The 27,449-nt window shown below is 45.6% G+C and overlaps 1 protein-coding gene across 2 annotated transcripts in view; it reads left to right on the forward strand.

Annotated features, from left to right (window-relative positions):
- ENOX2 (ecto-NOX disulfide-thiol exchanger 2) overlaps positions 1-26,840 on the forward strand; it is a 58,689-nt gene extending 31,849 nt beyond the window's left edge. For both annotated transcript variants that reach the window (XM_009273389.2, XM_009273390.2), the window contains exons 5-15: positions 744-950; positions 2,628-2,861; positions 3,497-3,709; positions 5,314-5,420; positions 13,234-13,348; positions 16,501-16,682; positions 18,669-18,776; positions 19,611-19,667; positions 20,884-20,992; positions 22,541-22,626; positions 25,769-26,840. In XM_009273389.2, the coding sequence (XP_009271664.1) occupies positions 744-950; positions 2,628-2,861; positions 3,497-3,709; positions 5,314-5,420; positions 13,234-13,348; positions 16,501-16,682; positions 18,669-18,776; positions 19,611-19,667; positions 20,884-20,992; positions 22,541-22,626; positions 25,769-25,900 (1,550 nt within the window). In that variant the 3' untranslated portion in view covers positions 25,901-26,840. The remainder of the gene's footprint in view (positions 1-743; positions 951-2,627; positions 2,862-3,496; positions 3,710-5,313; positions 5,421-13,233; positions 13,349-16,500; positions 16,683-18,668; positions 18,777-19,610; positions 19,668-20,883; positions 20,993-22,540; positions 22,627-25,768) is intronic.
- Positions 26,841-27,449: the final 609 nt, after the last annotated feature.

The following is a 27,449-nucleotide window of genomic DNA, read 5'->3' on the forward strand; positions in this document are numbered from 1 at the left end:
GGAGAAACACTTCTCCAAGTCACAGCAGTCTCACGCAGTCTCTTTTGTGTGCTGCAGTGTTGCAGGTGGGTAAGTGAGCGTACTCGGCAACCTGCTGCTGGCAAACTACACTTGACTTTCAGCCTGCTTTTACGTTCTGTGGTTCATTTTAGCCATACAGGTGGAAAAAACCATTAATTCCTTCTACACCTCTTGGCTATACCCATTTCCTTCATCTCTTCCTTCTGTACTATCTTTTTAGTCTAAATTTGGTTTGTGACCTTCCCTTAACGTTAATACTCTTCCACCCTTTACAGACTGCTGTATAGCTTTTTACCCTGTGGGATCCTCTGTATACGTTTTCTACGTATTCTTTACTCTAGGACAGTCCTTTAAGCTGTGCTTGTATAGCACAGCTGTATAGCACCTCCCATGATAAAGTTCTGAGGTCCTGGTGCTGCTCATGTTCTGCAACAGGAGCTCAGTGAGCCTTTGCTTGCGCTAGGGAGAGTGTTTAGAGGGCTTCAGGCTCCTGAGATCCTTTGTTTGGAAACAGGCTGGCAAATGTGCTTATTCTCGTATAACACCTCAGCAGTGCTCTAGATCTACTGCTTGGTAAAGTTGAATGCAGCATAGCTAGGTGTACGTTTGAAGGAAGCTAGGAAGGTATGGTCGTCTCTCAGGAGAGGTGGGCAGATGAAAGAAACGTGTGCTGACAACCCAAAAACTAACCTGGTCTGCTTTCTCTTTCTTGCTCTCTTCAGATCTTCCCCCTCCAGCAACAAGAGAGAGGCCCCCAGGGTGTAAGACGGTGTTTGTTGGAGGACTGCCGGAAAACGGAACCGAGCAGATCATTATGGAAGTGTTTGAACAGTGTGGGGAAGTCATAGCTATTCGAAAGAGTAAGAAGAATTTCTGTCATATCCGCTTTGCTGAGGAGTTCATGGTGGACAAGGCACTTTATCTTTCTGGTAGGTGTATTTCTGTCTCAGATGGCAGCTTAAAATTCTGGGACAGAGATGTAATGACTTCTTTATAGTTATAATGGTAGGCTTTGTTGCAATTGGAAGATTGGTCTAATGTTGTGTCAGTTCACCTCTTTTTCTGCTGCTATTGCATTTCTGCTTAAATATATGAAAAAAGCTCCTGATAGGAAAGATAGCAATGCTTTGTTACCTTGGGTACTGCAAACCTCTACAAATATTGGGATGAGGTACAATCAGAGTCCATCCCCATCTTACCTGGATAAATGTCCAGCTGATTCTGTAGATAATGCTTAAGGGTCCTATAAAAACTTGCAGTTGCTCTCAATTGCTTGTTAATCGGATGGTGTGCTTAACTTTCATCAATATTTTTTTCCCTGTTAGTCATCAGAGCTGAAACACCTGGGCTCCTTTTGCCTAGGGAGCCCCTGTTCTGCATCCATAGGGTTTTAAGAGGTTTGTTTCATGGAGGACAGAGACTTCGTGGTTGGTGTTTGCAGACTGCGTGGCTGGCAGATTGTGCGTTTCCAGCCAAGCTGTGCTGGTTACATCTGTCCTGAGCAGCCTGGGCTTTCCACCTGACTCTTTACCACTCTAGAAAAATACAGTAATACTTTCTATTTCCGTGCTAAAATCTCTTCCAAATTCATTCTTTCAGTATATTAACAAATCAGCGTACTGCCTCCAAAGCCCGTACTCTCTCCAGAGAGATGAGATTGTCAAGATAAGCGAGGGAAATGCTCTTTGCTGTTTAAAATAATGGAAACTTTTCTGTAGTCCGTTGTGACTGATTGTAAGCATTGCGTCTCATTCCAGAGACTGTTGAATTGAGTTAAACTTGCAATGCCCCATTAGTAAGAGCAGTATCTCTTTGCGGTTACCCCTTCTACATAGCCAAACCAGCCTTTTTAGCTTCAGGCGTTCTCTGCTTATAGTTCCTCCTGCCCAAAGCCATGGTCATGTGCACAGTCATCAGTGTCCTCCACACGTAAGCGTTGTTTCTGGGTTTATTCTTTATACAAAGTCTCTCTGTAGTTCAGATTTCTTCCATACATCCCACCTGTGCTTTTCTTAATCACAGAGGAGAGCCTTCTATCATGTTTGATGTGAAACTCCAGAAAAGGAGTCCTGCAAACCGTGCTGGTGAGAGTTCCCACACAGTGGACGTGCACGTCTGCTGATCTTATTCCCGCTCCCACTGGATGATGGGGGCTGTTCCAAAGATTACCGCCATCCATCTGCTGCCCTCTTTGCCGTGTCTCACCTCTCATTCCCCCCTTCCCATCCCCAACTTCTGAAGTTTGCGAAAGCAGGGATCCAAGGCAGTTCTGCCTTTCCCCATGTGAACAGCTGGGCTTAGTCCCACAGCCCAAGAGGTTGTGTACAATTACAGTTGCTACTCGAGACCCAGTACCTGCTAGTGTTTAGAGGAGGAACAGCCCATGAAGGATCTTGCCTAGCATGTGCAAAACACAGGCAGATAGCAGCAAACCCCCTAACAATGTTTCCTTCTCCAGCATCGCTCTCTGTGCACTAAACTCTTCAGTAAACTCTTCTGTTCAGGGGCTTTCTGGCTCTGTAGGAATGAGAGATGGGCACTGGTGGGTGGTTGGAGTCTAAGGTAAGTCACCTGTCCTGTCTGAACACTGTTGTCATCACTGCCAGGCTATCGCATCAGGCTGGGCTCCAGCACTGACAAGAAGGATACTGGGCGCCTGCATGTGGATTTTGCTCAGGCTCGGGACGATCTGTACGAGTGGGAATGTAAGCAGCGGATGCTGGCGAGAGAGGAGCGCCATCGCAGGAGGCTGGAAGAGGAGCGCTTCCGCCCGCCCTCCCCACCTCCTGTCGTCCATTACTCCGACCATGAGTGCAGCGTTGTCGCTGAGAAACTGAAAGGTAAGTGGTTCTGCAGGCCACGGCCACCCTTCTGTGCAGATGCTGGGACAGAGATTTGTATTCTTCAGTGGTCGTCTTGCTGAACTGAAATGATGGTGTCATCTAGACCTTGCAGAGCCCGTTCAGACTGAGCCCTCAGCCTGCACACAGCAGCTCTCCTAGCCATCTCTTTTTCAGAATTGTTTGTCTTTTTGTAAAAGCAAACCCATACTCGAGTACAACAGTTTCTTCCAAAGCATTTTTATTCATGTTAAAAGGACTGGTGTAAGTCCTAAGACCTTCTTTGAAGCCTAAGACCCATGTGTGGCCTGATTATTTTGGAGCTGGAGGATATCTTCTTTCATGAAAGTGTACATCTGAATAGGCATATGAAGTTTTCCAGTAGGTTTCTAGAAGTTGGTCCTCCTCTTGTTGCACCTCAACAGATTGTTTGCTCCATCAACTTGATGTTAGACTTGCCTTCCTTTGTATAGCCTTGTATTCAGATAATACCGTGCTTTCAAGAATTGTGATTAGCCGCCTGAAGTAAGCTGACCTTTGAAAGAGAGCAGTTCGGCAGTGCCAGGGAAAGGATCTAAAAGCTGCGCAAGTGACCCTGTACTTCTGTGGTGTAAAGGTGTCCTTTCTTGCTGCAGATGACACAAAGTTCTTAGAAGCCATCCAGACCTTGCTGACCTGGATAGAGCGTGGAGAAGTGAACCGGAGGACTGCCAACAACTTCTATTCCATGATCCAGTCGGCCAACAGCCACATTCGCAGACTAGTGAACGAGAAGGCAGCTCACGAGAAAGAGATGGAAGAAGCTAAAGAGAAATTCAAACTTGCTCTCTCAGGGATTCTGGTTCAGTGTGAGTAGTGTTTCCGCACTGAATGCTGGTTGTCTGTTGTTGTAGGGAAGACGCTTAATTTCTAGAGTCTGGAGAGGCCACACTAAAAGGGCTCCAGGAAAAGAAGTAGCAATCGCTTCTGTGCAGCTACAGTTAATTTATAAGTATATATCATTAACTTGGCAAAAGTTTCTTGTGGTACTTTTTATTGGAGTAAGAGTCCACATCTGGGGGGAGGAGAGAATGAATTCTTAATTTTGTTCCTCTTTTAATTATAGTCTATTAGTAGTTCTGTCATCTTTTCAACTCCACTTCTGTGCACAGACAAGGTAAGTTCCTGGTAATCTGGTGCCTCAGCGAAGCGTACAGGATTTATTCGCCAAAGGTAGGATGCAGCAGAGTGTTCCCAACACCCTGTTCTCAGTCGCAACTGAAAACTTGTTGCAGAACAGCGTTTCAAACCTGGGTCTTTCAAATCCCAGTACTTTATTAAATCATGAAATCAAGGAAGAGGCATGGGCTATATTAGTTCCAAGATGTGATTTTTAACAGTTCCTCAAACCATTCATTGCCTCTTACACATCCGTTCTTTAGTAAGTCTGAATATTTTTTTTTTTACTTTTTTTTAGAGTACCTTTCAGAGTACCTTCTACACAATTGTACTAAGTCTCCTTGAGCCCCTTGGCTAGGTTGTGAATATTCTTAACTTTTGATTTTATATTCAATAACTTTGGCTGTTACTTGTTTGATACTTGATTTTTAAAAAAAAAAATTTTTTAAAATTCTGTTCATGGTAAAAAATATGGGCGCACGGTCCAGAGGGAAATGCAGTAAGCACTGCAGAGTAAGTAGTAATAGACAGTAGCATGCAACTCTGCTCTATAAAACACCCACTGATATCTCAGCCACTCTTAGGTTAATCTAAGTAGCAGAGAGCTGATTTTATTTTGTAAGAATTATGCCTACTACAACATCACAAACGTAAAAAAAAAAAAAAAATCAGGTAGATGTGCCTTCTGCTCTTGGGTGAGTTCTCATCCAAGGAGAGGCACTTTGTATTTCCAAAAACCTCTGCAAATTTTCTAGAGAAATAGAAGGAATAAACCTCAGGAACAAAAAAAGTTGATGGCTGACGCCAGAATCCTTTTTCTGTAGCATGCACGGGCGGGATGCGGTCCTGCTCGGGCTGTGGCACTGTTCTTTGGGACCGCACCCACCGGGCAGAACATCCAAAGTGCCAGCTTTTACAGTTGTACTTAATCATCCCATTTTAGAGAGCGAGTGCTACCTGGGTCTACTTGTTACACTCATAAGCAGCGTTGCGCGGCGTATTTGAATATTTTTCAGCGCAGCATGTGCCTTCCTTTTTTCCCCGTTGAGAGCAGATGCTGTTTTCCCAGTTGATCATTACTCTGTGAGCATTTGACACTGGCCTGGTGAAGTCCACGCTTTTCTTTCCAGGCACAGAGTCCCTTTCCTGAGCATAGCTTCAGCACAGTACAGTGTTATAAGAAAAGGTTAGCCAAACCACCTGCCTGATTCCACTTTTTTACTCCTTTACTCCTCTTGTTCGCCCTCTCTGGATGATATTCTGGCCTGATTTGACTGCTGATTTGATACTACAGTCGAGCAAATAGTGGCCGTGTACCATTCTGCCTCCAAACAAAAGGCTTGGGACCATTTCACGAAAGCTCAGCGTAAGAACATCAGCGTGTGGTGCAAACAAGCAGAGGTTGGTAATTTTTTATTGTGTTAGATCCTCCAGCACAGTCTCTTTCTTGTCAGGATATTGATGTTAAGTTTGCACAATGCTCGCGTGGATAACAACACCTTAATTCGCAGTGTAAGATGGGAATTACTCAGTCGTCTCTTGTGTTACAGGTAATAAATTTTCTCTTGGTATTTATGTTGCTAGTAGCAATACCTTGAGATCTGTATGCTGATTGAAGTTGTGCACAGTAATAATAATTACTGATCTATTTTCTGCTGTTTTTAATGTTAAAGCAAGAGGGATTTCTAGATAGATGTTAAAAAAAAAAAAAAAACCAAAACCCTAAGCATCATCAGAGATCTGTTTTATCACATTTTTATTGACAGACGTGAGAGGTGGAAATAATTGCAGCTGGACAGTCTGAAAAACTTGAGGGAGGATGTTCTCATATTTGTGTATTTATCCCATGCAGCAACATTGCTAGTGAAATACAGGATTTAAAGGCGGTGACAAGGATGGGGTTGATGGAAGAAGGCATGTCACTCCAACTGCTCTTCCTGCAAGAGGGAGAATAGTTCTCAGTCCCTTATCTGGTCTTACCAAATTTTACTGGAGTCAGGCACAATGTCAGAAAAAATAAAGCGAAGGTAAAGAAAGGCTGTCTCTTGGGAAAGTGATGGTTTTGGGAGATGTTTGTCCTGGAGTCTTGATGAAATACGTGCTGCCTTCTGTCACCTGCATAGTAGGATGTCACGTTACTTGGCTGCATCTGGCAGCAGAGCCCATCTTGATGTTTGTCTGGCCTGAGGAAGGAGGGAGGAGATGGTAGCCCTCCACGTTCCCAGGAGCACAGCTAAGAGTGGCGGAAGAGCCCCGTGGTGGGTCTCCTAGTCAGAGCTCATCTACCCTGGAGTCTCACTTCCATGTCCCTTCCCTAGAAAGGTTAATGCTCAAAGTGGTAACAGAAGTATTGTCACCCTGGGGTATGAGTAGTTTTGAAGGAAAGAGCAAGAAATTGTATTTTTCTTGCTCATTAAGCTTTTAAAGTAGGGTGGAGCTTGAATCAGTTTTTACCACTGACAATAAAGACTTCTTCGAAGTAGTAGGACCCAGATCTGAAGTGTAGAAAAGAACTGCTATGAAAAATACCTGCCTTTTATCCTAATCCAGAGAGACACTGCTGTGTTGGGAAATATTCTTTATTCACTGCAGAAACACTAACAGTTCAGGGCTGATCTTGTCATTTATGTGTCAGAAATAAGGCAAAGCAGATGCTTTCTCATCTCAGCATAACCTTAAGAAGGTTTCCAGCCCCGTGGGTTGCCAGCGTTCAGCAAAGCCATGCTGGGAATATCAATCTGGATGTGTAAGATGGCAGCTGTGGCTGAGGGGCTGGAAAGGAGTTGGGTGTTTGGCACCGCTGTCTAAGTGTTCCCATGATGGATGTGTAAACAGCCGAAAGGGTCTTGTCTGCACACACTGCTGATTAGTCAGGTTTGGGTGAGAAATCCTACTCTGCCTGAGAACTTTGGATTTTCATTTTCCTTTGTTTCAGCGCCCTTACGTGGAAGGCAAAGGTTTGCTGACTGCTGGACCTCGTCGTGTGGCTTTCCAGAGCCCTGTGCAGCCAGTAGTGAATGTACCGTCCTGAGAATGGGGCACCGAGTAAAGAAGTGTTTGCCTCATGTTGCCCAGTAATTCTCTGGAAGACCAGTTTTTTGGCTCCCAGTTGTGGAGTGCACTCAGTACTTCCAGCCCACAGCCATCCTGCAGGAGTCTGTCTGTGTAGATTAGGTAGAGCTGAAAGTTTGGAGATGTTTCATGACACCCACCCAGGTGAAGGCAGCGATCAAAGACAAGGGTGTTCTGAAGTGCTTGTTTATTCCTAGGAAAAAGGACTCTAATATGCAAGCCATAGAGTAGCAAATAAAGAGCAAGGTTAGCTTTCAACCACAGCATCTTGTTCAGTTACTCTTTCAGTACGATGCTGAAATCCCGTTCAGCTACTCCTTCTCAAATCTCTCTTCTGCAATATTTAGGTGTCTGTCTCAAAAGTAGAGCCCCAAGCTGGAGAGCACATATATTCTACCCAAATCCTGGCAGTGTACCAGTCCATCAGGCATGTACACTGATTTCTATTAGGGATTTGAAGGCTAAGCTATACTAAAGTTGCCTGTGCAGCACATCAGTGCCACGTGTAGTATTCTGATGTGTCTGGAAGAAATTACTTTCATCATCGCTTCTTTCCTGACAATGCTCAGAACAGGCTGCCCAGGGAAGTGGTGGAGTTTAAAATACTCAATTTCCAATACATTTGTATTGAAAAATAACAGTGTTAAATCTTTCCTGACTGCTCAGAACAGGGAAGAAATGGCACACAAATATTTTAAAATACTCAATTTCCAATACATTTGTATTGAAAAATAACAGTGTTAAATGAGTTTAGTGATTTCATTAGGTAGCTACGACTCTCTGCAAGAACACCAAGCTCACAGAGCATCACTTGCGATAGCTCCGGAGGTGTTTCGTAAGTTATCACCGTTTCCTCATGCAGTGCTAGGCACCATGTCTCAGACCCACGTGGATCCCACTGGTCTTGTCCCAGTGTGAAACAGAAAAGGCTTGCTTAAATCACCTCTGAAAACATTAGTCTGGGTTGTTAGTCTTAACTGTGTTAAAATACCATCTTTTTTTAACTGAGCCTGTAATAGTGTCTAAAAAGAAACCTGTTACTCTCTGAGGGATGTTAGTTTCTGTGAAAGACATGGGATTGTCTCAGCCAGGGCATGGAAATGAAAGAAGCAGATCACTATATACTTTCATATAGGAGGGATCTTACAGGGTTGCTTTTTGTGAAACGGTACTTAATCCAGCACTCTTGGGTGTAAGTGCAAAACGCTCGTGATGTACATTATCCTTATTTTCTAGTGTACGTCAACATTAATCTTTAATGAACTGGTGACACATTGATATTCCAATGTATGTGTAACATTAACCAACAGAAAAAAGTGCATCAAGTAGCTGATTAAGCTTCTCTCCATAGATCTCATCTGCAAAGGTATAAATGACAGATTTGAGATGAGAACTTGATTTATAGACAGGAGAAATTGCTTTTCTGGAAAGAGATTGTACATGTATCATTCTTCTTTCTATAGAGAAAGAGGTATAAGAGCTATATGGGCTTTGCCTTCTTAACCTTCATGATATAGTAATAAAGAACATTGAACTTTATCATGTTTCTGCTTTGCAGACAAAGTTTTCTGTTTGGTTCTGTTAGGTTATTTCTGTTAGGAACTTTCATATGGCTTCTTACAAGATTTGCCTTCCAGACTGCTTATGCATAGAACCACAGAATCACAGAAGGGTTTGGGCTGGGAGGGACTTGTGAAGACCGTCTAGTCCACCCCTCCTGCCACGGGCAGGGACATCTGTCACTAGGTGAGCTTGTGCAAAGCCCCATCCAACCTGACCTTGAACACTTCCAGGGATGGGGCATCCACAGCTTCTCCGGGCAACCTGCTCCAGTGTCTCACCACCCGCATTGAAAAACATTTCTTCCTTATGCCCAGTCTAAACCTGCCCGCTTTTAGTTTAAAATCATTGCCCTGTCACTACAGGCCTTGGTAAAAAGTCCCTCTCTGTCTTTCTTGTAAAAAAAGAAATATATATTATATATATAAAGGCCATCATGGGGAGTACAAATTTAGTGACACACTATCCTCTCTGCATGTTATATACTGAAAGGCTGCAATAAGGTCTCCCTGGAGCCTGCTCCAGGATGAACAACCCCAACTCTTTCAGCCTTTCTTCCTAGCAGAGGGGTTCCGGCTCTCTCTCTCCAGATCTGTGGCCTCTTCAGGACCTGCTCTGACAGGTCCATGTCCTCCTTGTGCTGGGGACACCAGAGCTGGATGCAGTGCTCATTGCGGGCTCATGTCCAGTTTTTCACCCACCAGTACCCCCAAGTCCTTCTCCCCAGGGCTGCTCTCACCCCATTCATCCCCCAGCCTGTATTGATACCAGGGGTTGCCCCAACCCAGGTGGAGGACCTTGCACTTGGCCTTGTTGAACCTCATGAGGGTTCACATGGGCGCACTCCTCCAGCCTGTCCATGTCCCTCTGGTTGGCATCCCTTCCCTCTAGCATAAGTCTTCCTGTGGTTAAGTGTTTTTCTTAGGTATCGAGTTCCTTTATTGCAAACTTGGAAAACAAGTCTATCCCAGCAGAGCCAGAAGTCATCTTTCACCTTTAAGATTATTTAACATCAAAAGTAAATCTGGGCAAAGTTGACAGGCTGGTGATCCGTGATCACCACTAGGTTGGGTATTTGCAGGCCACCTTCCCACGTAGCTGCGACCTGAGAAAAATGTGTAGAGTTGGATAATACCCAGCCAGTGACCTTCTGGTAAAAAGCAGATGATTGATCCTCCACAATGTTGGAAAACTCTAAATGACTGTGTTTTCCTGGGAAGTTTCCAGCTGTGATCTCCCCATGAGACTGCACTTCTGGGACTTTCTTTCCAAATCCCACTGAGTCAAACATTTCGTAGTAGCTAAAGGAAGAGCTAACGTTTCGTTTTATACCTGAGAAGCCAGGTGGAGAGTCTGATTCAGATTATGCCTCTACTTTGAGCCCTAGTGCTCCTGTTCTTTCCTGCTTACTGAGATTGCTTACTATGACTGGGGTGGGAGCACTCTCTCCATTTGGAGCTGTCTTTTGTTCCAAGGTAAGTTCTCCCGGTGGGAAGAGGCTGAGAGACCACTGGTGAGGCCTCTTCCAAGGAGTACTTGCTGCTGGGCTCAGCCTGCTGGTCTCCCCCAGCTTAGGGTCTTCTCTTAAAGGACCGTGGACCCACAAGATGCATCTTCTTGGTACAGCTTTTGGCAGAATTTAATCCTGTGGATCACCGCATCGGAGGAAAGCCTGGCGGGCAGCTCAGGGAATAGGTATACGTTGGGGAGTCATTAGGCTAGGCCAGGGTTTTATTTTTATTGATGGTGACCTAAGGTGGCTTTCCCAGGCAGTGCCAGCAGGTCCTGTAGCTGCAGGCAGCTCATTAATAAGCCATGGAAGCTTGAGACCTGGTGAACCACCATGCTACGATAGCTACCAGCCAGCATATTCCCTTGCCTAGGAAGGGCCTCACTCAGGTATTTGGCTTCTCTGATGCTTTTTCCTTTCCCATCCAGGGCTCCCCCTTGGGCGCAGTCAGGGTGCTGGTGGCCCATGGCATAGCCTGCTGTGCAGCCCAGCCAAGCCTGGCCCCGCTGCGTGCTGTGCTCTGCACAGCCTTCTCCAGCTTCAAGGCCACTTTAGGCTTTCAGCTGTTGAGCAGAGTCAGTTAAAGACAGTGGGAAGATTTTCCTCTGATCTTCAACCCAGCTGCCATTTTATGGGTGGTCTCTAGGGCAGGCAGCAGTTGCTTTGGAAGTGTAGCCAGCGCTGCCCATCGCGCTTGGATCTGCCTTGTTCTTGCCCTTTCCCCATTGCTGTCCCCAAGGTGTCCATTCATCCACGCTGAAAGCATGGTCGTTTTCCCTGTTGGCTGCTCTTGGTGGATGCGTGCTCGGTGCTGGCAAGCATAGTTTTTGAGAGTTTCAGGCCATTAGAGTAAAATCTACAAAGAGCTGGACATTAATTTTATTTCATAAGCAAGTCTTCTATACCTTTTCTCCTATGGCTGTTTCTGGGGTGTGAATTCCAAGTGAAGTTGTGGTAAATTGACATCAGGTAGGGACACTTGGCCGCCTGTGCTAGCCTCTAGTAAGTATTCTTGACATCTCCATCTCTTTGAATAACTGACTGTTGTTTTCTGAATGTTGCTTGTCCTGCTCTGCAGAGGGGATGGAGAGGCTGAACTAGGTGTTCCCTTGCCTTGCAAACGGGCTGATGCGTGTCTGTGCAGAGCTCTGTCTCTGCCCGGTGTGAGTTGGCTGGAGCAGAGGACGGAGCAGGGGTTCCTGTCCGGAGGAGCAGGTGGGGTTGGCTGGCTCTGCCTGGACAAGGTGAATGGAGCAGAAAGGACACACACAAGCAGGAGCTGGGGCGGCTCAGGGACCAGTGTAGGAGGTAGCATCTCTGTTCCTTTCTGATCCCTAATGTGGACCAAGGCTGTGACAGAGAGTGGAGAGGATCCCAGCAGCCGGAGGGAGAGTCACTGTGGTGCAGGCTGAGCACCGGTGGTTGGTACAGGGGAAGAGGGGAGAGAAGCTTCAAAGTGCACCAGGATTGATAAGGGTCAGGAGGTGGCTGGGCAGTCTCTGGCCTCTCTCTGTGTACTTGCAATTCCTGCTTCTATGGCATGACCTCTGTCTCAGGTAGGTTTTGTTGTTGTAGCCGTGCAGCTGCAGGGAGGAGGCATGGAGCAGGGAGGAACGGAGTGGGCAGCACGGTCATGCTGCAGCAGGGCAAGAGAGGTACATGGCGAGATAGTACCGGGCGTTGTGTAGGTCAGCGCTTGGAAGGTGCGGGATATGTTGTATGGCAGGAGAAAGAAATGCCGGGGAGGTGTGTCAGCTAGCAGCTGGGCTCTGTGTGTCAGGAGGGGACATCACTGGTGGAGGAGCTGTCACAGGTGAATTATTAAGAGAAGTCATCGTTGTGGGGTTAACTAACAGGGTTTTATTGATGATTAAATAATGATTAAATGATAATTGATGATTGAATGATAATTAAATGGTAATCAAATGGTGATTAAGCAATAATTGAATGGTAATTAAACAGTGATTTGACAGTGATGATTTGACTGACGGTGATTTGACTGTGATTAGATGGCGGTCAAACACTCTACTACTTACTACACTTCTAATAATGAAGCTATAGCTGGAGAGATAGATAAATATATAAAAAAAAAATATTGCTAGCATACGATATACTTTTAGGCGTAATGTAAAATGTCTCTTACCTCGTTATAGATATCAGATGCCGGGTAAAGGGTCTCTCAGCCTTGAGGAGTAACCTTGAGAGGCGTCCCTGCCCAAGGGAGATCACCGCAGTGCAGCCTGCTGCCGTACAGGAGAACTCAGTGGGCTCGGGGGGGCTGCAGACGTCAACTGATGGACTCGCAGTCAAACCCCCCTTTGGTGTATGCGCAGGTGTGCAGCTGTAGCGGTTTTAGTTTGGTCTAGTCCCAGCTCGGGCTGGTACTGTTAGCTCCTGAGAAGATACGGCCTAGCACAATTTCTCACGGTTTGCACAGCAGGGCTGGCTTCGGTCAGGTATACTTGTCGGTGATGGCTGACCCAAAGTACTGCTCACTCGGTCAGAGTGGGGGCATCTGTCACAGGTGCTGAGCAGGAGAGCGTGGGGTAGGAGCCCAGCAGGGAAGAGGCAGGGCAGAATGGCATCGGGGATGGGCAAGAGTGGCACAACCCTTGGCTGTGCGGGGCAGGGGAAAGCACTGATAGCAGTTCGTGGCGGCAGGGCGTTACTGATCTAGATGTGTGCTGCAAGCAAGAAGACATGAGGCAGTGACTCAGTGGAGGTTACGAGGTTGGCCAGCGCTGAATGCAGGAGAGGTGTGTGGACATCAAGCAGGGCAGATGCGGGGAGAGGGTTCACTGAGAAACTACACTGTGGGGAAGGCTAGGTGCCTGCCCTGGGGCAAAGAGTAGAAGGGAGATGGAAGAGTTAGTAATACCAGTAGCGTTGACAGATTGACTCATGCTAGATGTTGTCCTTGATCTGTCTGTGCCTAATTTGTTTTTTTATCATTTCCCCTTTATTGCAATATGGAGTTGCATTTTGCAGACTTAGATTTCAGCATCTTTTTATCCAACCAATCTGTTCCTTGTAATCTGTATTTAAAAAACTCCTCTACTTTCTGAACCTTAGGAAATTCGTAACATTCATAATGATGAACTAATGGGTATTCGAAGAGAGGAGGAAATGGAAATGTCTGATGAAGAAATAGAAGATCCATCAGAGATGAAAGAAACAGAAGAATCAGGTAAAATCACTTTTTACAGCTTATAAACAAAGTACTTGTCTCTTCAGTGGTTTCTTTCAGGAGCTGCATTCTGACTGTTCTGTACCCCAAAATTGTCACAGGCAGAGCAAAATCAACTGCAGTTATCTGGAGTTGTTTTCCCCTCAGTGCCTGGTTCTGTAGCCGGTGTTTGTCACTCCTCCCTGCGATGGTCAGGGTAACCTAAAGCTCTGTCTGAACTGCAGTCCCTAGCGAGACGTGTGGGGTTCATGGAGATGTACGTGGAGGAGCTGTAAGCTCCCTGCCATGTGTGCAGGTGATGGCACAGGCGCAGCGGTGTGCGGCTGAGGTCATCTGCACGGCTGCTCTGTGCAGAGCCACCCTGCTTTTGCAGCTACACCGCTGTCAACCTGAGCTGTCCCGTTTCAGTGCACCGCTTATGTCTGCCCAGCACCGGAGACACATTTACACAGCAGCGGATCCCCATCCCAAGGTGCTGGGTTTCAGCGGTACTCTGAGCAGCAGCTGGGCCAACAGCAGCGCTTGGAGAGGGAGCAGCAAGTGTGTGCGGTGGCAGATGTGGCTGTAGTCTTAGCGCAGGGCTGTGCGGTCAGCTGAGTGCTCCTGTGTCGTACAGCTTGAAATGCCCTTGGCTGGGACTAACATGAGAACTGCACTGTCCAAATACCCCTTCTCCCTTTGCGAGAAATAAAAGATGAATAGTCCAGAAATGCGTTGAAGGACTTTCCTGGATATTGAAGTTACAAACACTCAGCTTAGGAAATGCCATCAGGAAGGTTGTGTGGGAAATCTTATGTTCCAGTGTTGTAACAACAACATAGCAAATCTCAATGCCGACTCGTTATACAAGGGGAGAAGGAAAAGTGGAGCCATACTGATTTTACTGGTGCACACAAATACTCATGTAGCCGTATACTCACCAGCGTTAAAACATGTCCCCAAGTAGCCTGCCCAGTGGTCAGGCACCAGGATGTGTCTCCAAATGGTCTGTCCAGCATGCAGGCACCAAGATGCTTGTATCCTGTTGGTCTGCCTGGGATTCCTTCGGGTGTCATGGAGGACAAGGGAGGCCAGCTATTGAGTCCTCCTAATGCCCTCTGGGTCCTTTCTAGGTTTGTGAGCCTCTACTGGTTTGGGGTCTGTCTTGTTCTACCCATTAGGTTCTTTTGCCTCTCCATTCTGTCCCTCTCTGTGAATTGTTTAGATTTATTCACTGTCCCATTCTCTCCCCCTGCTGTCATTTCTTAAAAGGCTTGAATCTGGTCTCTAGGGTGTCAGTGGACAGCCCTAGTTGTGACTCTGGTAATGCAGTGCTGAGGACCATACCGTCCTTCTGGGGCGAGAGAGGCTGGCAAAGCTGTCCGCCGCAGTTGGTGAACTGTTCCAGGGCTGCTTCCAACTGTTGTTTCTCAGATGCTGCCAGTGGAGTTAGAAAAATCTTTGGTCAAGGTTGCTTCCAGTTTATTCTCTTCAGATGATGAGCCTGCCATAGCAACCTTTCTATTCAAGCTGAACTAACATTTTAATGCCTCCAAAGCATTTTCCAGGTGCCCTCTTGCCACCAACCCCGACCCCATCTAAGCAAAACTTTTCTATGGTCTGTTTTACCAGACTCTAAATGCTGTGACGTGCTCATCATGCTTTGCTTAGATCATCTGAAGAGAGGTAGCCAGGTCCTTTCCTTTGTCCTAAGCAATGTCCCTAAGCTGTCTTCTGCCTCAGAAAACTATGAAAGGCCCATCTTTCCAAACACTTCTGCTAAAAACATCTAGTCTTTTCTTCCTTCTGAATTTCCTTTTCTGAAATATTCAGACACCTCCACTGTCTCAAAAGGTGCCTTGCTGAGACACCTGCACTGTCTCGGAAACGCTGCAACTTTTTCCTGCTGTTACTGAGCATTTCACTAGCAAATGGGCACAAATCTTGACTACACGAGTGTTTCAGTGATGTTCAGGTACGTTTTCCACTGCCATGGGCTATGCTAGGGAGGCTATTTATAGGCTGTCATTGGAAGGCTTTTCTTGCCCAATGGTGGTCCTACCTCCCCCTCATTGTTCCTAAACTTGCCAGTGCAGTGTACAGGCATACATTGTACATGTACATGCATACATGCATGTACATGTACATGCATACGTTTGCATGCGTATCTCTTTCAGCTGTAGTAGAAGCTTAGAGAATCTCCTTGCCTGGCCCTGCTCTGTGTGGCCAGATGGTGAACGGGAGCAAAGAGTAGACCCGATGGGCAAATGACCAGGCAAAATCTGTCGGTTCTTTGCATTCATAAAGAGCAGGGGCTTACCCTGGAAACTGCCTTTTTTTGTCCACATCCATTTTAGGGAGTTAATTAATTTCCACCCTGGTTTTCTGGTATGAGGAAAGCAGTCTTTGATCTACTGAATATTGCCCACTGTCCTTCCTTTTGAAATGTGTAGCTGTGCAGAGTGGGGTCCAACACATATTCACTAACTGGGAGATGAGTGGGGGGCAATTAGATAAAACCCACCCAAAACCCATCCTCTTCCCCTGCAGCATGTCTTTGTCTTCCTTGTCTTCCGAGTACAGCGTGCGAGTCCTGGGCAAACGTACCTCCCCATACTCTGGCCGTGGCCCAAGTAGCAGAGGTTAATAGCAAGGCTGTGGGATGTCAGGCTATGCCCTCCACATCATAGGTATGTTTTGAAACCTGCTGAAGCTGTCTTTGCAGCCATGATGTTACATAATCCCATTCCTGAATTTATCAAGCCCTATGTGGACACCAGACTGATGCAGGTATTTCATCCCATGACTTGATGGAGACATTCTTCTGGCTGAAGGTGCCAGTGGAGCCTGTCCCAGAGTCTTTCAGCTTTGCTGGTTAGGAAAACCTGCTCCCTTGCCAGCATGGTCATTTCACCCCAATATGTTCTTTTGCCCTTTTTTTTTTTTCTTCCAAGTTAAATACTGCATTCACCATTGAGAGGTGCTCTTTGAGCAAAGGAGCTTGTTTTCTAAAGAGATGTCGCAAACAGTGGTTAGGACAAGTTCATTTTGGTGCTTCGGATTTGTAACTGGGCAGTGGGAGCTACAGAGACGCTGTGCGCTGGGGGAGAGCACCCAAGGACTTCTCGCCCCCGGTTCTGTGACTTTTGATCCCTGCCTACCTTGTTCTCCAGCACTGGTATCACAGGTGGAAGCCCTGAAAGAAGAAAACGACAGTCTGCGCTGGCAGCTGGACGCGTACCGGAATGAGGTGGAACTGCTAAAGCAGGAGCAAGGCAAAGCGAGCAGGGATGAAGACACAACCAAGGAGCAGCAGATGAAGCTTCTCCAGCAGGCTCTGCAGGGGATGCAGAAGGTGGGCCCAGACTTTTCTATAGCTATAGCCTTGCTACAAAGGCGCTGTGATACGGAGCAGAAACACAAGCAAAGGCATTTTGCTTTTCAGTGTGATCAAAACTGGCAAATGGGAGCAACTTTCTGACATTTCCAGTGTTGCCAAAAAAAACCCAAACAACCAAACATTCAAAACAGTGATTGTGTATGAACTGATAAGTCACATGGAAACAATCCGTAGTTTATGGATTCCTTGTGTGCTCTTTGCTTGACCACACTGTGACTTCTGAAGTACTGAGTCTGTGCTTAACCGCGCCGTAACCGTGTGAGATCCTGGTTACCAGCATGAGCAAGAAAGTGGGAAATCCCAATCTTGCTTTGACACCTTTTCTGAACTTTACTGGGCTTTCATTCTCATGGAAATGTGTAGGGCACGTCTTGTTCTTTGGGATTTCCCTGGGCTCAATATCAAGTGGTTTGTGTCCTCGTAAACCTTAACAGTAGCCCATGGGATATTAAGCCAGACTGATAACCAAGCATGTAGAGCATATAATTGTTCAGGTAAGCACTTTGTTAAAATAAGAACCTGCAGCAATGCTGTGAAGGCTGTGGTCGTTCTCTGGGTGAACCTGACATAGGAACTGACAGCACTGGTGTTTGTGATGTTGGAGCTGGCAGGAAAAGCCTTCTGTAGTTGCTGTCAGCCTTCAGTGTGGGAGGAAACGGCAGGAATTGCAGGACATAAGATTTCCCTTTTTGCAGGTATCAGGCAGGTTAAGTTTCTCTTTACACCGCTATCAGGATGAGTGGTGCTGGGAGAATACTCTGGAGGAACTGCCTTGATGAAAAAAGATGCTGTTTGTAACTATTAATGAATAGGATTATGAATCTTTTTTTTTTTTTTCCCTTCTAGTTGAGGGAGAAAAATATTAAATAACTTATTAGGGGTGTTTTAAGCATGGAAGGCGCATTCACTGAAATATATATATATATATTTACGTATCCTGGTTTGACTTAGGAACGCTGCTAGGCTAGCACCTTTGCCATATAAGCTTTTCTCCTTCTGGTGACTTGATCTTGCCTATTTCTGGGAGGCCCAGTGCTGTTAGCAGTTTGCTGAGCACTGTTTTCTTCTGGCTCCAATGGGAGATCAATCATACTTTTCCTCTGTCGCCTGTGTTGGTTTGTCCCGTTAAGTTTTTGTACTCATCTGCTTTCCCTATGGACGTGTTCAAGGGTACACATTTGCTCTGAAAGCAGACTTATATCCACAACCACAGCTTGGTTCTCCTTGCTAGATACCAGGTTGGGCTTGAGAATTTCATTCTGCTTACTTCTGAGATGAGGGTTGTGGTTCACTACCCAGCCTTTCTCCTGAGCTTTGCTAGTCAGGGCAGCGCACAGCTTGCTGTGGTGTGTGTTGCAGCACCCGGCACTGCTGGGCTGATGCCCAGGGTGGGGAGCAGTCATCGCATTTTTCTGCAATGTGGAATTGTGCAAATAATGGTGCAAATCTCCTTATCTAGTAGCTGTTTCAGAGTATTTTCTTAAATTGCAAGACACCTCTGTATTAACGTGGGGCTAGAGATTTAGGAAGACTTTAAGGTGACTTCCCCAGCTCACTTGTTTCTGTGCTGCTCTTTCCCATGTGCTGTTCGTATGGCCGTAGCGTGAACCAGACTGGGGAGAGGAAGAGTTACCTTTAACATGGGTCAGGCCCGCAGTCTAGTGCACAACACGTGCTTTATTTCAGGGACAGTGAAGGTTTGTTGGTGATGGAATTACTGCCCAATGTTTACAAAGTCATGCTTTTTTTGTATGCTAATAAGCAAAGATGTTTCTAAGGTACATTGTAGAAAAGATTTCTTCTTGTTGTATACTTAACCTTTTAATTGTTCCGAATATGATCTGTCTGGTCTTCATGGAAAAGCCCGTATTCATTTTACATTCTTTAAATAGTAGGAGGTGAAAGGCAGGTTAAGAACTGAGTTTGTCTTTTCTCTTCCAGCATCTTTTGAAAGTACAAGATGAATACAAAAAGAGAGAAGCTGAGCTAGAAAAAGTGAGAGAAGACAAACTAAAAATAGAAACATTATTAGAAAACCTGAAGGAGCAGGTATGTGCTATCCCAGTGCTTCCTTATTCTCAGCAGTAAACGCAGTCCTTGGATTTCGTGGTCCATCATGAGCGCAGTGAAGGGCAGAGTGTAGAAGATGCCTAGCCCTGGCTTAGGAGCAGTTGCCTTTGGAAAGCTAGAAAAAATTACCCGCCAAATTGGAGGATGTATATCAGTAACGAACTTGCTGATTGCTTCATGTACCAGTGAGACAATCTACACAAGCAACTGTATAAATAAAAGATTACCTTTCATTTTATAGTATACAGTGGTATTGCAGCTGAAATGTGTTTTTCTGCAACCTGAGCTTTAAAAGATAAGAAAAAAGGGTCTCAGTTATCAAACATTGATTTTTAGGTTTGCGTTTTAGGGACGTGTTTTGATCTGACCTCCATAAAACACTATTGAATTGAAAGTTTTTTCAGTGTTATAATATTCTTATGCTTGCTGGATTTATTCTAAACACAAATACATACTGTTTCTTCTCAGGTGTGATCCGCTCTGTCTTTTGATTGTGGACCCATGCAAGAATCTAAACTTGCTTGGTCCTCTCCTCTATAGCACTGTCACAGTTATACAGGATAGACAAGAAACATTACGCAGCACTTCTCACTGAGGACCATAGAGCCAAGTCCTAGGTCTTGTCTCAGATTTTCAATCTTTAGCCCCGCATTTTTGTGCCCTGAGCTGGGAAGATGATAAATGTCTTTCTAGTAATTAAAAATGGCTTTGTATCCCAGTAATCTTCAGTGCAGGAGCTTCAGTGCCTGATATCAAAGAACAGAAATAACAGACTATCATCAGTAATCTTTCCTTTTCTTTACCTATATATAGCAAAGCATAGCAGACGAAGAGGACAAGGAGAGAGATGCGATTGATTGTCAAGGGAATGTAAGTCCAAGAGTTTCTTTTCTGCTACTTTAGTCAGAATATCTTACTGAGGGAAGTAATGACACCTCATTGTAAAATGAAAAATTTTTTAAAGTTTGGTTTGTTGTGAAGTGTATAAGCGTGGTACATACAGACTGTCTCTATGTACAAATTAAAATTGTCAAGTTATCCATTGCTAGCAGCTTCTGGCTGGAAGAACAGTAGGTATTTGCAACACTGTGGTGTAAAATGGGTTTTGGTGAGCAAGATAATTTCTTGCACTGTTATTTCAACTAGCCTTCAAAAATACCTGTTGGATCTCCAAGGGAAAGCAGGCAGTGTGTTGCCAGTATAACACTGCTGGCTGAACTGCAGTCCTTGTGTCAGCCTGAAGCTAGCTCCGTTTCCACAGTGCAGACCTTTACTTTCTCCTGCAGAAGCAAATTATAGCCTGCTTAGGCCAGGACTGCACAGTTTCAGTCCTGTGTAGTTCAGAATTGCACTGGCGTAAGAAGTTAAGCAAACCCAAGGAACTGTTTAATTATATCTTTGTTATTGGCCCAAGTCCAGTCCATTTCACTAGTGACTGGTGGCTATTTCCAATTATAGCTGTCTGTAGCTCTCAGACCACTGGAATTCTGCATAAAACTTAGGAATAAAAGGAAGTCCTGCTTTTAGTGCACCCACCAAGTCTTTGCATCACTGGCAGTCTTGTGTTTATTTTGGGGATAATAAATTATGTAAAATTCTGTTTTAATTCAGTACCATAAATCAAGGACAGCCTGACCCTAAACCCTTTGCAGGCATTGGGCACTTGGTTAATCATATTGTCTCAGTTTAGGCATCTGAAAAATAAATGTTTACATCTGAATTAGTCACTGCAAGGCTTGCTTTCTAGTCTGTCTTTTCTTTTATTATTTAAAATAAGGCCCTTCTAGAGCAGACGTCATACCAGTGAACAGGGCTGATAAAGTGTGTGTTGTGGCATCTTGCTTAACTTCATGGGCTTTTAATCTGACTTGATAATTCAGACACAGCAGCATGAACATAGCTGTGCTTTGTTGGAAGCATTTTTGCAAAATAAACAGTAGATACAGCAATGCGATGAATGCAATGACTCACAGAAACAGGAAGACAAAAATACAGCCTCTGTCAAGTCCAACCAAGCTGCTGCTTGATGTGTAAGTGTGCCTGCTGTGCTGCTGGTGTGTGGAACGGGCCCTGTGGGTTTTTGCAGGACAGCAGTACATCCAGAGTTTGTGCGTGCAGCCAGGAGAAGGAATGTCCGGTTGAGAAGACATTGAGCAATAGTCCTGTGAAATCTGAACGAGAAGTTCTGTTAGTTGGTAAGTTCTTCTGGTGGGCTTGGTGACGATGCTGGAGACCTGGACTGAGTGGGACTTACTTCAAGGTGGCCTCACAGCTCCCACTGGCCACCTCTTGTTCCTTTGGTTATGCCAGTGGAGGTGGGAGTCCTGGAACCAAGGAAAGCCTCGAGCTTTGGTGGGGTCAGGGTTTCACCTTGTGCATTGCTCATGTGGAAATCTTGTGCTGTCCACCTTTCAGTCAAAGCCACACACATGTAAAGGGGGCTTGTGTGTAGTGACAGTCCAGGTCAGCAAGTACTGGAGTGCAAGTTGCTCTTCTGGGAGGCATCGCTGAAGGTAGTGAGTTACAGAGGAGGGTCTGTCTTCATTTGGTTAGAGCCTAATCAACCTTACGGGATCCTAAGCTGCGTCACAGGCTCTAAGACTTCAATCAGCTTGAGCATTGCAGCACCTCACAGTATGGATGACATTTGTGGACCCACACAGCAGTAAGGCACACCATTAGGTCAGGCATGGTGTGCCATGGACCCCGAGCAGATAAGCTCTTCTAGCTTTAGAAGCTGTAGCCAGGGAGGAAGGAAGGGTGGAGAAAGGTGGCAAGGAGAGAAGGCTGGGCTCAATGGGATGAGAAATATTGCCAGCATTTTCAAGTGATGCTCACGAAGGGATTGGTGACCTCCGATCTACAGCGCAGGTGTATCTGCTACCCTTTTTATTTCCTTTCCCCTTGCCTATTCCTAGTAATATTGAAAAATAACCTGACATGGCATGCTATGACTTTTCAGCCCAAAGCACTGGGTAGTTGGGGATTTTCTGGAGCATTGAAAAGGAGGAACAGAAGTCCTTTTCTTGATGGGACAAGGCATTTTCTTTAGTTCATTGTTGCTCAGCCAAGTTCTACTTAGCCATCCCTCTACATCTGATTTGAGAATAACAATAAATCATTTATTGTTATCCAGATGGATCTGTTTGTGCCAGATCGTGGGCTGGTTTCTGCACTGAGAGGGAAGGGACTTTGGGCAAAACCAAAGGCACAGCTTTTTTCCGCAGATGATGGTCAGAAATGCAAGTCAGTCTTTTTGATATATGGTCCTGGCCGTGAGCTGGAAAGGAGTCTCTTCGTGACAGGGTGCAAACTTGGGTTGCTGTATTTAACTGAGTGCTGCAAAACCGTTCGGATGGGACACACATGCCACTGCTGCTCTCCCCATTTGACTTCTGGCTTTTCCTGCTCCTTGACCTTTGATGGTACAGCTGGAGGAGAGCTCTGCTTTCCCTCTCCTTGGGCCTTGCATCCCCAAATGTATGATAATCTGTGTGGTTCATCATTGGGCACATGACCAGTACTCGGCAAGGAGTGAGAGTGGTGAGGTCTGTTTTAAGTGCTAACCAGCTGCGTTGGTTAGCTGTTGTTTCCTTTGCAGTCTATGAGCCAAACCTCACTGTACTTAAAACCAAAAATGCCCAGTTAGATCCCTCTGTGCTGTGCCAGTAGTAACAGGGAGCTGGTGTTCTGAGATGGCTCTTGTCTCATGAGAATGACGTTTGTGGTGTTCCTTTCCCCAGGAATAATTTCAACGTTTCTTCACGTGCACCCATTTGGAGCAAGCATAGAGTACATCTGTTCCTACCTGCAGCGTCTGGACAGCAAAGTAGGTGTACCAACACTTCCAGTTCCCTGAGCCAGCCTGGGCGGTATGTTTGTGCCCCGAGTGTGTTTGGTCTGTGTGGCTGGTAAAGAGCTTCGCTCCCTCCCTGGGAATGGTGCGGGGGCTGGACAGTAAGAACTGGTGTGTATTAACTGGAATAATTTGCTGGAAGAGGACAAGGGAAGGGGTGAACTTTCTTGGAATCACAGAATGGTTTGGGTTGGGAGGGACCTTTAAAGATCACCTAGCCCACCCCTCTGCTGTGGGCAGGGACCTCTTTCACTAGATCAGGTAGCTCAAAGCAACCCAGCTTCTGGCTTAGCCCTTACACAGCTTAATGTTAACATAAATACAGAGTTGAAGATGATGTTCTTGCTGCAAATGTTCATGCGTAATCCTGCTTGTAATTCAAGAAAACCCTTTGACAGTAGCTGTATTTTGCAGCAGTGAATTCCATCTTTAAAATCTCCATCTAAAATGTATTTTTGTTTATTCTGTTTAAGTTTGCTGCCTTTGTTTCCCTTATCCTATGACCTCTAAGGAAGAGAGCAAACAGCCTGCCTCTTGCATACTGTTTATTATCTTATAACATCTGCCATGCCACTGTTTGTATATATTCTCTCTGAACAGTCATATTGGTTTTGTGTCTCTGAGCAAAGTTTTTCCATATTTCTGATCTTGTAGCCCTTCACTGAGCCTTTTCTGTCTCTGTTTTGATACTGCCAGTGAAGTCACTTTTAGGAGGGTGCTGTGCAAGAGCCTTGTACTACAAAAACATAAGCACTGAATCACAGTCCCTGCTACAGGGGTCTGTGCAAAGTGGAGCGGTCAAGTCCTGGGTGCATGGGGCAAGAAGGGCAATAACAAGAGCAGCGTTCATGCATTTTCCTTAGTACAACAAAAAGCTGCTGTTTCCTGCAGTATTTCTCCTGCAGTATTTCTGTGTATCGCTGGCTTCAGACTCCTTTTCAGAGTAAATGGGGAGGGACTGTGCAAAGGCTTTTGAAGGTTCAAGGAAATTACATCTTGCTCCTCTGCTATACCGTTCTTCGGTTGTCTTCCTGAAAGTGCCCCAGGAACAGGAGACTCACCAGCATGGGAATCATCTTTTGCGACTGGAACTTTTTCAGCTGCTTTTGTTTTTAACTTACTGTTTAATTTGGTTTAGTGGGCGTGGCGGTGTTGGGTTGACAGTTGGACTCGATGATCTTAGAGGTCTTTTCCAACCTTAATGATTCTATGAATTTTCTCCATTCTAAGAAAGCACGGCTTGCTGGCCTGTGTTTTCCAGGCTTACTCCAGCCCTTTAAAGACACATCTAATAACTTGTCTTCTCATTCTAGTTCTGAATTCGTCTATGAGGCGAACAGCTGCCTTTATTTTTCTTTGGAACCCCTAAAGAAATGTCATCATATCATTCATCTGACTTCTGGCACTTCCTCTTTGGGATCTACACTGTAGAAAAGGGCTACTGGAGGTTTCTGCAATAAGCTTAGCAGAAAAGCCCAGTGAAAAGTGCATCCTTTAACCTCTGCAATGGCATCAGTCTTTTTTATTGTTCGCTGACACTCAGGTAAACACATCAGCCTGCTGACTTGCACAGGTCTTTTGTGCTTGGTCTCTTGAAAGGAGGTCTTCCCATTTCTTCTTCAGGTTACATCTTAGCTCTTTTGTCTCCCTCCTGATTATTGCAGGAGGAGCTAGGTATTAGTTGGGGGTGTTGCTTTTAACGTCTAGCAGATCTTTGGGCTTGAGGTGGGGTAGGAGCGGGGGGGAGCACCTGAGAGCAGAACCTGGTTTCTTGAAGCTGCCAGCAGGAAAGGAAGAGGAATATCTTTTCCCCTGTTCCCAGCCCATCAGTCTCACCAAGAAGGCCAGCAGGTCAGCAGACAGTGCAGAAATTAAGATCGAGGGTGGTTTGAAGCCACGAAACAGTCCTTACAGAAACTCTCTGTAGCACTGTGGGCATTGCAGGTGCCGGGCAGTGTAGATGATGCTCCTTCTGGGGTGTCCACTCTGTTTCATGTCTTAGGCTGGACCTCTGCCTTACCAAACCCATTGCCAGCCTGAGCTTGTGCTGTTTCTCTGTCTCTCTCAAAACTTGGACTGTTGTTTCTGCCTGATTGCAGAACAGCGTGATGACAAAAGCGCATCCACCAAATGCAAATCCATCTTGCAAAGCAGGTGCTCTTGATCTTTATCACATGTTGGGCACGTTTTGAAACTGTGGACCTGCAATTACTGCCAAAGGGATTTCAGAGGAATGCACTTGCACACTAATGAAGGCTTAAAAGCGAACATACTTTCTGTGTACGTTGTCTTCCCAGTGGTAAGTGGTACCCTGCACTCTTGGAAGTAAAAACCTTTTCTCCCCAGCTAAGTGCTAGCTGAAAACTGTAATTCATGCTGGCATACACAGAAAGTAAGTGAATTAAAAGAACAACGTAATGCCTCCTTGAGAAGGTCAGAGTTGAACATGAGTTTGGAAAGATGGTAGGGGAAGTGACTCAAGATTGTCTCCTGGAAAATCCAGTTATGCATTGTATTGGAGACCACGAAGTGGGATCAGGCTTGACATTACAGAACAGTCAAACTGAATCCACTGTGGCAGGGGTGAAAAAGAAACATCAGCAGGAGGAAGCACCGCTGAGGTGCGTGGTTGATACGCACCTGGCTTAAAGCACAGCCCCTGGAAACTCACAGTGCTGCAACTACAGAGCTACAAACTCTGCAAACTGTAAAGGGAGTTAAAAATAGAGACAGTGGCTGTGGTAGATCAACAGACCATGTACAAAGGATGTCACATTACGCTGCAGTGCTGGAAAATATCCATGTTTTTATCCAAAAATACATCCTAATGCTCTGCCTGACCAGGAGGTGGATGACAGCAGAAGCAATCTTGAATTCTTGTGAATATAACAAATAAGGCTTTAATTTTTCTGCTGCCATAAGAAAACCATTGCAGGCAATTGAATATAAGGTGGACACGACCTTTGCACTCTTTATATGTCCTGAAACTGTTAACTTGCAGCATCTTAAAAGGTTTTTCACTTGCTGAACTTTAATTGTATCTAGTAAATGCCTGAGCGGTCACTCACTGTTCAGTTACTTCATTTTTAGTGACATTTTCCTTCTGTTTTCACAGATTTGCACCGCGGAAGTGGAAGTTCTCATGACTCGACTCCAGAACACATTCAGGCAGGAGCTGAGTGGGGTTGGGGCCAGCCTAGAGAAAAGGTGGAAGTTTTGTGGCTTTGACGGATTGAAAATGACTTGAGCTTTGACTTAACGCTGAAAACAACAGCAGGATATGTTCGCCAGGAAAACCTGGGATGCCTCTTACCTCTGTTCATGATTATCTTGCACGCATCACGGACTCGGGTGGTATAATGTGTAAGTGAAACTATTAAGTCCAGAGCAGCACTGGAAGAAACTTCAAGTTCTGTAGCTTCTTTGATCAGCTATTTGTTAACGGGCGAGTGCTGTTCAATATATTTTGTGAAAAAAGTTCATGTCTGATATTTTTAAGCACAGCGTGTTGACTGTATGTTTTGCCAATGTTGTATGTGTTTTGTGTGCCCAAATCTCTCATCCTGTACCTTCTTTTTACTGGTAGGAACAGCCATAGACTGTCTTCTGAAGCAACAACAAAGAGGCATTTTCTGGTTTCTAGAACCACCAAAAGGGAAAAAAAAAAAGGCATTTTTTTAGACATTTCTATGATTAAAAACTGAGGTATGTTTAAACAGAAGATTTAGACGGCTCAGTTCTCTGAGCCAAACAATTGGTTCTTTTTCATGCTATTTTCTCTACTAATGGTTTAACAGTTAAGCTAAGATGAAGGCAGTGTCACTAGGAGCCTGGTGTGATTCTGGCAGTGCCACTGGTGGTCTGTGCATTGCAGTCAGTCTGTAAATAATTTTTTACATGGGAAGGGTATTTAATTTTCTATTGATCTGGGTGGAGTAGAGAGCCTACATCAGATCTCTATTTTAGTAATGGCTTACCACCAAATTTCTCCACCCACTTTGCTTTGGAGACCGAGCTTCTGGAAGTGCTACAAGCAGCACAAACTTTTCTCCTCCTGAATCTTCCCAAAGGCTGTTCCTTGAGTTCCCAGTAAATGCCAGGCTCTTCCCCAAACCTCTGCAGAAGGTTAGTAAGATGCAGGGTAAAATGCCTCGGCCCATCGATCCAGCCTGTCCAGGTCCCTCTGCAGAGCCTTCCTACCCTCGAGCAGATCAACACTCCCGCCCAACCCGGTGTCGTCTGCACACTTACTGAGGGTGCACTCGATCCCCTCGTCCAGATCATTGATAAAGATATTGAACAGAACTGGCCCCGATCCTGAGCCCTGGGGAACACCACTTGTGACCAGCCGCCAACTGGATCGTGAAGCTCTAGACAGTCAAAACACTCCCTAACATAGAGCTACCCCACCGCCTCTCCTTCCTCGCCTGTCCCTTCTGAAGAGCTTATACCCATTGCAGCACACCAGTTGTGTCAGTCAGCCCACCAGGTTTCCATGATTGCAACTATATCATAGTTCTCCAGCTGCACAACGGCTTCCAGCTCCTCCTGGAGCCCCCATGCTGTGGGCGTTGGTGTAGATGCACTTCACTTGGGCTATTGATCCTGCCACCTTTTTTGGGGGAGAAGCCCTAGTTCCTATATGACTGTTCTCAGGTGCTTCCGTGGCTTTTAACACATCAACAACCCTTGTGTCTTTGCTGCCGCATGGATCTCCATTCCCTACCCTCACTGAGATGGCTGAGGTGCTGTGCGCATTAGTACAGGGACATTTCAAATGCGCTCCAGTGTACTCA

This window comes from Aptenodytes forsteri, unplaced genomic scaffold, assembly GCF_000699145.1.
Source record: "Aptenodytes forsteri isolate BGI_AS27 unplaced genomic scaffold, ASM69914v1 Scaffold191, whole genome shotgun sequence".
Classification (NCBI taxonomy): Eukaryota; Metazoa; Chordata; class Aves; order Sphenisciformes; family Spheniscidae; genus Aptenodytes; species Aptenodytes forsteri.